At 42.9% G+C, this 13,924-nt stretch overlaps 1 protein-coding gene across 1 annotated transcript in view; it reads left to right on the top strand.

Moving 5' to 3' along the window:
* Positions 1-13,572, top strand: part of SPG11 (SPG11 vesicle trafficking associated, spatacsin) — a gene marked incomplete at both ends in the record, with an annotated part of 73,716 nt that extends 60,144 nt beyond the window's left edge. The window contains 10 exons of the mRNA XM_084240144.1: positions 4,460-4,599; positions 5,428-5,626; positions 6,008-6,145; positions 8,974-9,107; positions 9,640-9,747; positions 11,113-11,281; positions 11,707-11,795; positions 12,013-12,168; positions 12,786-12,937; positions 13,392-13,572. Of these exons, the coding sequence (XP_084096270.1) occupies positions 4,460-4,599; positions 5,428-5,626; positions 6,008-6,145; positions 8,974-9,107; positions 9,640-9,747; positions 11,113-11,281; positions 11,707-11,795; positions 12,013-12,168; positions 12,786-12,937; positions 13,392-13,572 (1,466 nt within the window). The remainder of the gene's footprint in view (positions 1-4,459; positions 4,600-5,427; positions 5,627-6,007; positions 6,146-8,973; positions 9,108-9,639; positions 9,748-11,112; positions 11,282-11,706; positions 11,796-12,012; positions 12,169-12,785; positions 12,938-13,391) is intronic.
* Positions 13,573-13,924: the final 352 nt, after the last annotated feature.

The raw sequence follows: 13,924 nt of genomic DNA, 5'->3' as shown, positions 1-13,924 counted from the left end.
TTTCTATAGAGGAAATTGTAAAAAGAGACAGTTTTATTTCTTTTTCATTTTTCTTCTTACTTTTCTTATCTCTTTTTCTTGTTCTCTTGCATTGGCAATAAACAATATTGACTTCCAGTACAATGTTGGATAGCAGAGGCAAAAGAAGATATTCATGCCTAGCAGATCTTAGAGAAAAAGCATTCAGTCTTTCATCCTTTAGCTGTGCATACATCTTATTAGTTGCAGGTTTTTAAAGATAAGCTTTGTCATGTTGAGGAAGTTCCCACCTAACTCAAGGTTTGTTGACAGCTTTTTAAATCATGTATCAGTGTAGGATTTTGTTATATTTTTTGGCATCCATTCATATAATTGTGGGTTTTTTTTTCCCTTTAGATTATTAATATGATGGATTACAGCGATTAATTTTTTGAAAAATATTGAGCCAGCTTTGCATTTCCAGGATAATCCCCCCTTTGGCCATGGTGGTTTTTTTGTTTTGTTTTGTTTTATTTTTGATACAAGAGTCAATCTGCATATCTTGAGGATTTTTGCATTTATATTCATGAGGAATATTGATCTGTAGTGTTTTAGTTGTTGTGTTACTATCCTTATCTGTTTTTTGTATTTAGGTAATATAGTGTCATGAGTTAGAAAATACATTCAAGAATTTTTGGGAAAAAATTGTATGGAATTGGTGTTATTTTTTATTTTTATAGATTTATTTTAATTATTTATGCATATAAGAGCTGGGTGCAGGGCAGAGGTGTGGGAGTTTGAGGGTGTGAGAGGATTCACCAGAGACAGAGTGGGGAGCGGAACAGGCAGATCGACTGAAAAACACTGCTGAGGGGAGCAGCGGGTGAGACAGGAGAGGTCTGCTGCGCCATGTGGGTCACCTCCCATTGTGCTGAGACTTAACCCCTTGTGCCACCAGGGAGGCGCCAGAATTGGTGTTATTTTAAATTTTCAGTAGTATTTACCACTAATATTTGTGAACCTGTAGGTTTCTGTTTTGGAAGTTGTTGTTTTTTTTTTTTTAAGATTTATTTATTCATGCATACAGGAATCGGGGTACAGGCCAGATGCGTGGGAGGGTGAGAGGACTCACCAGAGAGAAAGCAGGGAACAGAACAGGCAGACTGACTGAAGTACACTGCTGAGGAGCAGTGGGTGAGACAGGAGAGGTCTGCTGCACCATGTGGGAGTCTTGCTGGCCGGCCGGGATCGAACCTACGCTGCAGACACTGTGGACAGCTTCACAGTGCTGCGCTCATCCACCTGTGCCACCAGGGGAGGCCCATGTTTTGGAAGATTTTTTAACTATGAATTTAATTTCTTGCATAATTACGTAATTATTCAGTTTATTTTTCATCTTGGGTGAGTTTTGGTAGTTACGGTTTTTGAGTAAACCTTTTTTTTCTGCTTTTTGTATTATTAGAACGAGTATAGCCTTCCTGTGATTTTGACTATATATGTGTGTGTGTGTGGGGTGTGTGTGTGTGTATATATATATGTTTGTTTTTTGTGGGACCCTTGCTGCCGGCCGGGGAACGAACTGGCGCTGCAGAGGCTGCGGGAGCGCTCAACCGCTGCACCACCAGGGGAGGCCCCTTGACTATATATTTTTAAATAGTTTTTTTTTTTTTAAGTTGGTTGCTTTAGGGTTACAATGTACATTCTTTACTCTCACAGTCTACTTAAAGTCAGTGTTTCACCACTCAGCTGTAATGTATAAACCTTACTCATATTGTAGGTCTCTTCTGTTTTTGTCTTAGTCGTCTTGTTATTTTACATCTACCTACAATGAAAAGCCCATTAAACACTGCTGTCTTTTTTGCCTTTCAACCAAAGAGTTCTTTTTTTTTTTTTTTTTTTAACATTTTAAAAGAACAGGTTTATTAGGAAAAGGAGAAAAAAGAGAGAGAGAGAGGCACCTGCACTGTCACAGGCAGACTGGAGAGCTGCATTTTTTCAAAAGATTTTTTAAAACCCTGTACAATTTTGTACTCTTTTGTTCTTGATATTTCCAAGTTTACTTCTGATTTCTTTTTAAAGTCTGTCTGAACTGAAGGACTTCCTCCAGCAATTCATTCTAACAACAGATTCTCAGTTTTTCTTTATCTGAGTGTCTATTTCACCTTCATTCCTGAAGGATGATTTTTGCTGGATATAGTTATTTTCACTCAGCACTTTTTAAAAATATTGCACCACTTCTTTTGAAATCCATTGTATCTGGTGAGTAATCTTCAGTCATTTGAGTCACTGTTCCACTGTACATAATGCACTTTTCTCTGGTTAAAGATATTTTTCTGCTTTTGTTTTCAGCAGTTTGATCATAGTGTCATTGGGGATATGTTTCTTTGGATTTATCTTTTTTGGAGGTCACTGAGCTTCTTAAACATACAGATCCGTATGTTTCACCAGACAGCATTTTTTTCAGATGTTTTTCCAGCTCTATACTCCTGTCCTTCTGGGACTCCAGTGACGTGACTCTTAGAACTTTTATTCTCTCACAAGCTGAGACTTTGTCCAAGCATTTTTCAGTCTTTTTCCTCTGTGTTGTTCAGATTGATAATTTGTTTAACTTCAGTTTCAGTGACCTGTCTGGTATCTCCACTCTGCTGTTTTTTTTTTTTTATTTCTGTGATTTGTAAATTTTAGTTATTTTTTTTTCTCTTTCTAAAATTTCTTTCTTTCCCCTCCTCTCCTTTCTCTTGTCCCTCTCTCCCCTCTTGCTCTCCTCAGTTCGTGGTTTCAGAGTACTGGGGTTTTTTTCAGAGTGTCTGGGTTTTTTGTTAAATTCAGTGGGAGAAAAGGGTGAGTGAGCTTACTCTTTCCTAGAACTGGAACCCACAATGAAGAATTGTAAGCAGGAGGATAATTATGTTCTGAGTTGCTTTTTACTTTTTTGTCTTTAAAGGCTATTTTTTTAATGTATAATACCTATATGCTTAGTGAAACAAATCACACAATACAGATATGCGTAACAAGTGAGTCATTTATCCACTCAACACAACCACATTCCCCAGAGTAACATCTTTTATTGATTGGCATGCCTGTGCTCTCACACACAATTTATTTTGTACAAAAATGAAATAATAATTGTTCTATAACCTTTTTCCCAATCAGTACATACATATTGTCTTCATATTTTTTTTAAAGGAGTTCATACTTTTTTTTTTAATGATTTACTTATTTCTATACAAGAACTGGGCCGCGGGAGGATGAGAGGATTCACCAGAGACAGAGCAGGGAGCAGAACAGAGAGACAAACCGAAAACACTGCTGAGGGGAGCAGCGGGCGAGACAGGAAAGGTCTGCCCCTCCATGTGGGTATCTCCCTGGCCATCAAGAATCGAACCGGCGCTGCAGAGGCTGTGGACAGCTTCACAGTGCTGCGCTCAACCCATTGCGCCACTGGGGAGGCCCTGTCTTCATATTTTTAATGACTGCAGATTATTCTACTATGATTTATTTAACAATACTTTATTAATATACATTTCAATTTTTAAATTTTGTTAATAAAAATGTCATATATTTTTTGATACTTATTTTCCCCTAGAAAAAAAGGATTTCCTAGAAACCCATTATCAAATTAAGAAAATTTTCTTCTGTTTCAGGTTAACAGTTTTTTTCCTTTAAGTCAGGAATGGATTTTAATTTTCTGTTTCTTTAAGGTATCTATCCAGATGCTGGATTTTTATGATTGCATTTTAGAAAAATCCTGCTCAGTGTGTGTTAGATTGATTTGGGCAAAGGGGAAGCTGGTAGCAGGAGACAGTAACAGTCTTTTGTTTATTTTTATTATTATTTTTTTATTTTTTTTAAGGATTTGCCCATTTATGCATACGAGAACAGGGGCACAGGCCAGAGGTGGGGGAGGTGAGAGGATTTACCAGAGACAGAGTGGGGAGCAGAACAGGCAGACTGACTGAAATATACTGCTGAGGGGAGCAGCGGACGAGGCAGGAGAGGTCTGCTGTGCCATGTGGGTAGCTCCCTGGGTCAGCCGGGGGATCGAACTCGCACTGCAGAGGCTGCAGACAGCTTCACAGCGCCGTGCTCAACCCCTGGTGCCACCAGGGAGGCCCAGTAACAGTCTTTTAGATGCAGGGTGATGAGGGAGACTTGAACTAAAGCAGTGATGGGAGAGATGTCTTAGAGATAGCTAAACCTGATGACTTATTTAATAACAAGAGAAATTGTGATGAGGTATGTGTGAGTTAAGTCTAGGCAGCATCTTTTTTGATGAAATTTACTAGGTAAGTTTGAGTCTTTTGTAGCACATGAGGCCTTTGAAATATTCTGAGCTGGAATTTCCTGGAAGAAGTCAGTGAAAGAAGTTTAAGTGATCCCAGACCCAGAAGAAGTCATGGGGGTGCAGCACAGGAGACTGAGCAGAGCTGTGGAGTCTAGTGGTCTGGGGAGAGGCCTTAACTTGTCAGCTTTAAGTCCTCAGACTTGTATTTGCTTCCAGCTTCAAGTTTGGATAGTCAGTCCTTTGTGATGCTGCCCCCCAGTGATGAAGTGGTGAGTCATCTGGAAACTCTGACAAGCAAATGCCTCCACGGGAAGAGCTACTGCCGGCAGGTCCTCTGCCTGTATGAACTTGCCAAGGTATGTGTCAAGGGCGGGGGGGGGGGGGGGGGGGGCTCACAGGAAGCTCCTTCTGAGACTGAAATGGGAAGTTGGAGGGGGAATTTTGGATGCTGCCAAGTCAGGCCCTTCAGATAATAGTTGTGACCCGGGAGTAGAGCTCTTATCAGGACTTTAGCACTTTCAGTCCATCCCAGGGAATGGTATGAAGACTCCAGGCCAAGATCTATGGTGATTTGAATCCTGGCTGCAGCTCAGTCAGCCAGAAGCAAGAGCAAGACATTTCACTTCTCTCGGCTCCAGGTTCTTGACCTATAAGCGATGATTTGTAATTCTGAAATTGTAGATTTTGCTTTAGGAGTGCTTGGTGCTTTCCATGTGTGGGAGAGCCCAAAATAAGTTTACAAATAAAATAAAATGGAAGATGCAGACGGGATTGATTGTGGGTTTGCACTGATTGAGGGAGAAAAACAGCAGACTAAGTGAAGTGGGAAGAGCGTGAGAGAAATAAAGCTGCGCACTGAAGCCCCATGGGAACAGTGAGGAAGGGGGTCTTTCTTGCCTTTTATTCAGCTTATATTTCATAGCATAGCATTTGAAAAGCTCAGCTTTCAACGAGAGGTTAAGTTAACCTGATGCTTTCTAAAGACAAAACCTTTTTCTTGCTTGGACCTGGCGCATCAGTGAAGCAGTAGAAAGGGTTAGAAAACAGTGTATACTACTGAGGGTCCTCCTCAGTGCGATGGATCTTTAAACTCCAAATGATAGTCAGTCCACGTCACATTTTAGAAGGGTTGTCTTTTGCTAGCTTTTTCCTATTTCATATTGTTGGCTTTGTCTTCCTCTCAGGAGTTGGGCTGTTCCTACACAGATGTCGCCATCCAGGATGGGGAGGCCATGCTCCGGACGATCTTAGCCTCCCAGAGGCCGGACCGATGCAAGAGAGCCCAAGCCTTCATCAGCGCCCAGGGCCTCGAGCCAGACACAGTGGCTGACCTTGTGGCCGAAGAGGTGACACGGGAGCTGCTGACCTCATCAGAGGGAACAGGTGCCCTGCCCTCCAGACCTGCCCAGTCACATTCTCAAGTTCTGAGCTTTAAGAATTTGGAAGCTTTGCTCACATACATCCTGAATGCTGCTCTTGCTAGTTGCCAGATTTCACTTAGGAGAGTAAATTACATTTTTGTTGTTGCTTTTTGTTTGTTGTTTTGTGATTATGCTTAGAGCATCTGTGCCTTCCTTTGAGCTAAGGAGCTTCTGTCCTATAAGATGAGCACTAGGCAAAGGTATCTGTGCTCTGCAAGAGGGCTGCGTAGAGACCTGCACCAGCATTTCCCCTGGTGCCCAGGCCTGAGCAGAGTAGGCCTCTGGCGTGAGGCTCTGATCTGTCAACTCTCAAGGTAAAAAGCAGCACCTTTCTCCTGTACAGGACACAGACAGATGTTCACTCAAGCAGAGGAAAGCCAAACATTTCTTCAGCTGACTGCTTTGTGTCAAGACCGCACATTAGTAGGCATGAAGTTGTTGGAAAAGATTTCCTCTGTTCCTCATGGGGAGCTGGCTTGCAGTAAGTTCTTGGCTATTTTCTCACATTTTTTTTAATTCCAAATAGGTCTCCAATAAGTCTTCCTGAATTAGTCTTTCCAAAACTCAATTTCAACCCGTCTCTGTCCTGGATCCCTTCCCTTCCATCATGATGTATAGATTCTTGGTAGAAAGCCATAGGCTCATTGCAGAAAATTTATATGGAAAAGCAGCTCCAAATGTAAAATCACACAAAAGGTTACCTTTTAACATTCGACATACTTATTTTTACACATTCCCCTGCATAGTGGATATTGTATCGTTTCCATGTTGAAAGAGAGGAAACAAAGCTTAGAGAAGTTGATTGACTTATAATTATTAGGTGGCAGAACTGGTACTTGAACCTAGTCTTTGTGATTTCATCCAAGCCTGCTCACTTTCTGTGATGTCTGGGCCACTGCAGGCCGAGTCCCTCGGGTCTCTTTCTAGGCAAGTGTCTTGGTTTTCATTTTTCAAAACTGGCATTATCCTCTACATACTGTTTACACCTACTTTATGAGTATGGTGTCATTAACATCTTTCCATGACACTGGATAATATTTTTAATGATTGCACAGTATTTTTCTTCTATGCAATTAAAAATTTTATATCCTATATGGGACCTTTAGATTGCTTCATTTTCTGCCACTTTATACACTGACAAGCATCCCTAGAGGCACATCTATGCACATGACCATGATTAAGATAAATTCATGATTCAAGAGTATGCCCATATTTATATATAATAGCCAAATTTTACTCCAGGGGCAAAAATTAACTTCTCACTCGCCCTTACAATGTGTGAAAGTGTAATTTCCTGGGACCCATTCTACTTTGCCCAGTTGTTATTTCTTTTTTATAGAGTAACAGCGTTTTTTTGTTTGTTTGTTTTGTGTAGAAGAACTGGGGTGTAGGTCAGAGGTGCTGGGGGGTAAAGGGAATGTCTGTTCCAAGAAAGAGAGGGGAACAGAACAGGCGGATCTACTGAAATACACTGCTGTGGGGAGCAGCGGGTGAGACAGGAGAGGTCTGATGTGCCATACGTGGGTCAGCTCCCTGACAGGGGATCAAAGTCAGGCCATAGTGGTGATAGAGCCAAGACTTAACCCCTACGCCACCAGGGATGCCCTTACTTTGCACATTAGATCCAAAAAAAGGCACGTTACTGATGTTTAGTGAACAACTAAATGGGAGATTTTAAAAAGTTGAACAGTTTTATTTTTAAAAGAGCCTTCTGAGCCATCCCATGAGCACTTGGGTAATATTAATGGCAACTACAAGTTCTTTGCCTCTCTTCAATCAAAATTTGATAAGATATTGACCAGAGCTGATAAACGTATTTGCAGGCAGATTTGTTACTGGAGAAATATGAATTGAGAAGTGATGTGACTTGCTAACTGTCACTTATTTCTATGACAGTTCCTATTGCCAGTTGGAGAATGAAAATTTAGACAATTCAAACTTAAAAAATATTTAACTATCAAAGACAGTAGGAAAATGCAGTGTTTTATGAACTTTAAAACATGTTTTATCTTTGCATAATAGTTTCTATAAGCTTCTCTGGCCCCGCATCAAGGTTGAAGGGACTTGGAGTCCCTGGTCACAGCTCAGGGGTGCATTTTGGGATCCTTTGGGGAATAAAATAGGGGCAAACAGAGCATATTATGACATTTGTAGTTGAAATACTTAATAACGTTTAAGCCAGGTCTTCCAAATATAAGGGAAGACTGTTTCCACTAAATTGATTTATGGAGACCATGAGCATTCTTTTCTAGCTCAGGGGTTTGTGTTTTCTTTTCTGGGATGCTGCCCAGTGGTAATGTCTTCATGACTAAAATTCTGTGACAGAAAAGCTAAGATAAAAATTCTACAATCCTCGCTGGCCTTAAATTGGATTCTGAAGAATCTGGTCCCACAACTCTTCCAACCCCAATAGCTGTTTACTTTCAAACAGTGTATTTATGTTTTTTGCTCAATGAACTTTTATAGTTATACAAAATTTAAAATGTCTTCTGTATCTCTCCCGTACTGTTCTACGCGATTTACTGAGTACAAGCCTTGTGCCAGGTACTCTCAAAATCAGGGAGGTGGTGAACAAGGTGAACAGCCACCCTGGAAGCGCAGGCTCTAGGGGTGATGTATAGTATAGGGAGCAATAGGTTTCGTGAGGAAATGTCCAAACCAAGTCCTGAAGGATTCGTAGTCAAGGTTGCTCAGTACTTGGCAACTGGGGGACAGCTGTAGAGCCGGGCGACTCTGAGGGCACAACGTGTTAAGGATGGGAACACCTTTCTCTCGTCAACATTGCAAATTTCTCCTAGTTTGCTTTTTAGTTTTGTTTACAGTGGCTGTAATAGTTGTACATTTGCATGTAATCCAATCTTGCATTCATCTAGAAAGCCAGCAAAACATCAAATTATACTTGACTAGATGCTAAGAGATAGGGTCTTAAGAGGTTAAATATTAGGCCAGAGACACAAAGATCCTTGGACGCCTGCTGGCAGGTCCTCCATCAGTTTGCCTGCAGGCTGTTTCTCCATTTCTAAAAAGCAAGGCTTCCTTGTGGTTGTTGAGCCTATTGGAAATGCAGTGACTACATGACTGTCTTTGAGGAGAGTTAATCCCTGTGCTCTTCTTATTGACAAAATTTAGACGTGGCCAGGGGGCTGTTGCAGAGCTCCAGCTAGTGAGGCCAGGGGTTTCAGGGGATGGTGGGAGAGCCTTCTCTTGACAGGCTGCCTGTACTGGGTCCCTTCACCCTCCTGCCAGCACTGAATGAGACCGTGGGTGCCTGGTTCACTGTGCTGTCTTACCAGTGTCCCACTTATCTAGCCACAGAGCTGCTGATCCTGGCCCATCACTGCTTCACAATGACGTGCCACATGGAGGGCATCATCCGAGTCCTGCAGGCTGCCCGGCTGCTCACTGACAACCACTTAGCCCCTAACGAGGAATACGGACTAGTGGTAAGTAACTCCCCTCAACCACCACCCTCCATCCAGAGGAATCCTTTTCAGAGGGCAAACAGGCAGATAGCCTGAGCAGTTCAACCCTCTGCTCTAAGTTATCATTTGTTAGCATCGGATTGAGGGGTTGGGTTCCTGCCATGATCTGGGGCTGCCCTTGCCAGGGCAGTTACCTTTTCTAGAGAGGTAAGACTGTATCCCATCAAGACAAGGTAGAGACCTACCTCGTATCTTTGAATATAAATGAGCTGACAACTAAAGTCTCTGGTGCCTCCCCAGGAGGGCGGCACTTCAGCATTGATAGTCACACTTAAATACACCAAAAAGAGAGAACAGCCAGTAGTGTGCCAACGATTAGCATTTCTAAATCCCCCAGAGGAGCCCTGTGTTAAATATACGGGTATGAAGGAGGTGAGCATGGTGGCCTGGCCCCTGGAGCTTGGCATCTGAAAGCAACCAAACTGATGAAGGTAATGGTCTTGCTCAGAGAATTCCAGTGATGCCAGTTAAGCCGCCGTCTCTCCCTTTCCAGGTGCGTCTCCTCACTGGCATTGGGAGGTACAATGAGATGACATACATATTTGACTTGCTGCATAAAAAGCACTACTTCGAAGTGCTAATGAGGAAGAAGTTGGATCCGGTAGGTGTACAGTATTTTGACTTCTAGAGTGACAAGTACTACTGACATTCAGGCACCTCAAATTTGCTCAGGAATCATCCCAGTCAGGGGCCTGCTGGGATGCGAGGGAGGGAATTAAGGACGTAAGGTGTAGCCAGTGGTTTCCGGTTAGAGTACAGACCAGGCAGCAGTCATGCTGACAGAAGTAATGAAGAAAGAGTTTGCCCACCTCCGCTCAGCTTGTCAGTCACCTCCCTCTTCTCTGAATGCTTGTTCTGGCAGGGCAAAGGCCCCATGGAAATGCATTTCACCAGCTCAGGAGGTTGTGGCTAAGGATTCCTGGAGAGTTTTCAGGTGCCATGGAAAAATGTGTTGCTGAGGTTAGGGAGTGAATGGCAAGGCTGCACCTGGAAAGCTGTGGCGTGTGAGGGAGGCAGCGGCGTGGAAGCAAACACCTTGGGGCTCTGGGTGTGTGTCTGTCCTCAGGCTGCTATGTGACCAGGCACGTCACGCACAGAACCTGTTTCAAAGTAATTTGGCTGTGTTGTTTAGAAAATTTCACCTGTGAGTTAAGATTTTAAATATATACTTTTGGCCTCAAGAAGATAGGCCCAGCCCAGCAGGATTAAGAGACAAAGTCAGAAAAACTGTTCAGTGTTGGGCTAGTTTCAGGACAGACCAGTTTACTGGTCAGGAGAGGACAAGCCTTAAACACAGGCATACCTCTAGGGTCCCCGAGAGGGTTTTTTAAATTGAGGCAGTTTTATTTCTGCATCTAAATGTTCTTTTAATAACTTTCTTTCTTGATTACAAAAGTAATACTCAGTGTAAAGACACTTCGAAAACAATGCAGGAAAAAGCCCTGTGTCCATGTACTACCTGGAGGTAGCCCTTACTGTGCACATGAGCCCCACCCCCCACGCTGCACATGTACCCTACGCTGCACAGGAATGAGATAGCTGCCCTTCTCACTTAGTAAGGCCAGCACCAGCATTTCCCAAGTCAACACCGGTTTTAATGGGTTCATGGTATTCTCAGCACTCATGAACCAATCTGAATGTCCAAAATATTTCTAATTTTTATTACTAAACATCCTTGTTACATTCATCTTAGCACTTTTTTCTTTGGGGATATATCCCTGGAAGTAAATTGCTAGAGTAACACGTGCATTTAAGTCTTCCTTCTTCTGACAGGTGGTACCCTCCCTTCTCTCACCAGCAGAGGATGCGGTGCCTGTCTCCTTATCCACAGGATAGCATGAACTTTTTGCTCAACTTTTCCTTGTTTTTTCTTTTTTTTTTTGTAACTTTCAGAACCACTCAACCCATCCTTTCTTCCTGCAATCCCTGGTTAGGACCTTGTTATTCCTTTTTTTTCCTGGGGCAGAGTGGTACCCTGAAGACAGCCCTGCTGGATTACATCAAACGTTGCCGCCCTGGGGACAGTGAAAAGCACAACATGATCGCCCTGTGCTTCAGCATGTGTCGGGAAATTGGGGAGAACCACGAGGCAGCTGCCTGCATCCAACTGAAACTGATTGAGTCTCAACCCTGGGGTGAGTAGAGATCAAGCAGCACCCCCAGGCAGTGCTGCCAGGCAGGGAAGGTTCGTATGTCTAAGAGCTGGTGAAATTGACTGATACCCAACAGCTCCTCAGCAGGGCCTAAGCTGGGCAGACAGATGAAGGTGGAGAGAGGGCTACCTAGAAGGCATTTGTCCTTTGTAGCCTGCGCATCCAAGCACCTATCAGGAACAAACATGCTGGTGCTGTGCGCACTGCCTTAATGTTTCAGACAGGGCAGAGTCCTACTCCAGAGTGAAGTTAGGGTATATGCACTCGTGACCCAATAGCCTTTATTTGAGACATACCTGCTTCTCTGAAAATGAGCTAGGATGTTTCCAGTCCTGCATAGCAACAGTGAGTGGCCTCACTAGGAGTCAGGACACACCCAGCGTCTTGACTTTCTGACTCCCTTGCAGAGGACAGCCTCAAGGATGGGTACCAACTGAAGCAGCTGCTGCTGAAAGCTCTGACTCTGATGCTGGATGCAGCAGAGAGTTATGCCAAGGTAACCACGGCGTCTTATTTCAGACTGGCCCTGAAACAGTGTCTGCAGTAGGAATCACCTGACTTGTCCAGGGGCTTTTCCAAGTAAGGGTGATGGGGGGGAGGGAGTGGGCGTTCACGGGCCAACCAGTGGCAAGGTCAGTTGCTGGGTAAGTCCATGGAAATGATGGCAAAAAGTATTTCCCCACTTATGCCTCCCTCCACCTTTGTCCCTCAAGGACTCTTGTGTGCGACAGGCCTTGCACTGTCACCGGCTGACTAAGCTGATAACACTGCAGATCCACTTCCTAAACAATGGCCAGAACACAATGCTTATCAACTTGAGCCGCCACAGGCTGATGGACTGTATCATGGCCCTACCTCGATTCTACCAGGTGAGCAAGGAAGAAAAATCTAACCAGCGTTGCCAGCTTGCGCCTTCTTGCTGTCCCTCTTGTGACTCAGATCAGCGACAGAACCAGGACACGCCAGTTCTCACCTGGCTGGCTGATTACCTTTTCATGGTGGTATTTTTTAGTAACACATTGTTGGGGCAGAGGTTGGAGAGTGTTAAGCTGGCACTGTCTCATTCCCTACAAGGTTAGCTCAGCAGAGCAGCAGACACACCTTTGCCCCTTAGACAGTTGAGGTTCAGAGAAACATCCCTGCTCCTGGTCCTTTGAACGTCTCTTAGATAGACCTGGTGTTTCTAGAATGGTGCACTGGGGTTAGCCTAGGGAATCAGGGCTTCTGGAAGGCTGTTTCAGCCCTTTCACTGTGCCCTGTATAATTGAGTTAGTGAGAAAAGTATTCTTTCTCAGCAGTTTTATTAAACCATTGTGAGGAAACCTAACACCACTTCTCACCAACCTTGATTCATAGACCTTTTTAACATAATTGGTAATGATCACATTCACTGCAGTACTGTGTACAGTATAAAGTTTTGTAGAATAATTTGCCTTCAGTTTTACACCAAATTGGTTCTAACAGTGTCATCCTCCATCTTTTTAAGGCTTCTATTGTGGCTGAGGCCTATGACTTTGCTCCTGATTGGGCTGAAATTCTATACCAACAAGTGATTATTAAAGGAGACTTTAATTATTTGGAAGAATTTAAGCAGCAAAGGTTATTAAGATCCAATATATTTGAAGAAATTTCAAAGAAGTAAGTATCAAAATGCCTCTGCTTTGAGATAAGACGGTAGGAATTTTATGGTTAAGTCTAACATGCTTGGGTGCTACCTCTGCTTGAGATGGCTAAGGTTTTAAGGATTCCTGCAAGGAAAAAATCTTTTCACAAATTTATGCAAACAGATGAATGAGGACAGCTTGCTTATGGTACTTTATACTTAAAATGGGAGAATAGCAACTCACCATGCCTTGGTGCCAAAAACGATAAACATCAGAGGTCCTCTGTGGAGTACTGAACTCTTGCTAATTAAGGTGAGCATTAAGACAGTTATAATGAAGTAACTTCAGCGTTTACAGGCACCACCACCACCATTACTACTACTACAAGGTCATTTTCCCAGCACCCTCTCTGTAGGTAGTGATAGTGTCAGCTAACAGTCCTCACTCAACACACAGAATCTCAACCTGTACATTATATTTTTGTCCAGATACAAACAACATCAGCCTACGGAAACGGCTGTGAAAAACCTGAAGAAATTACTCACCTATTGTGAAGACATCTACTTGTATTACAAGCTGGCATACGAACACAAATTTTATGACATTGTAAATGTGCTGCTGAAGGACCCTCAAACAGGTTGCTGTCTAAAGGACATGCTAGCAGCTTAGCTGGATTCAGGTAATATGAGTGTGGTCACTGCCAAGATTTCTTGGGTGCCTGTTTAACGGAAAGGAGGTACTGACAGATGTTTATGATCAGAATAGAATATACTAGTGATCTTTGAACATACCGGTTCTTTGTGAATAGTGGGTAAAGGATGACAGAATTTTTCATAAGGAAATTCCTATTTAAGTGTTTCACTTTTACCACTTTATGCAGATTTTGGTATTGAGAGCCAAAGCTCCATGTTCCTCAGGATGGCTTCTCCTTTGAGATAAAATATTAAGCAAAGAATACCTGTGCCTGCATATTCCAGTTTCAAAGGAATTTAATATTATTTACACAGTTAAGGAACAGATG

The sequence above is a fragment of the Talpa europaea genome (assembly GCF_964194135.1).
Source record: "Talpa europaea genome assembly, chromosome: 8".
In the NCBI taxonomy this organism is placed as follows: domain Eukaryota; kingdom Metazoa; phylum Chordata; class Mammalia; order Eulipotyphla; family Talpidae; genus Talpa; species Talpa europaea.
The sequence above is the reverse complement of the archived record's forward strand: the minus strand, read 5'-3'. Positions and strand labels throughout refer to the sequence as shown.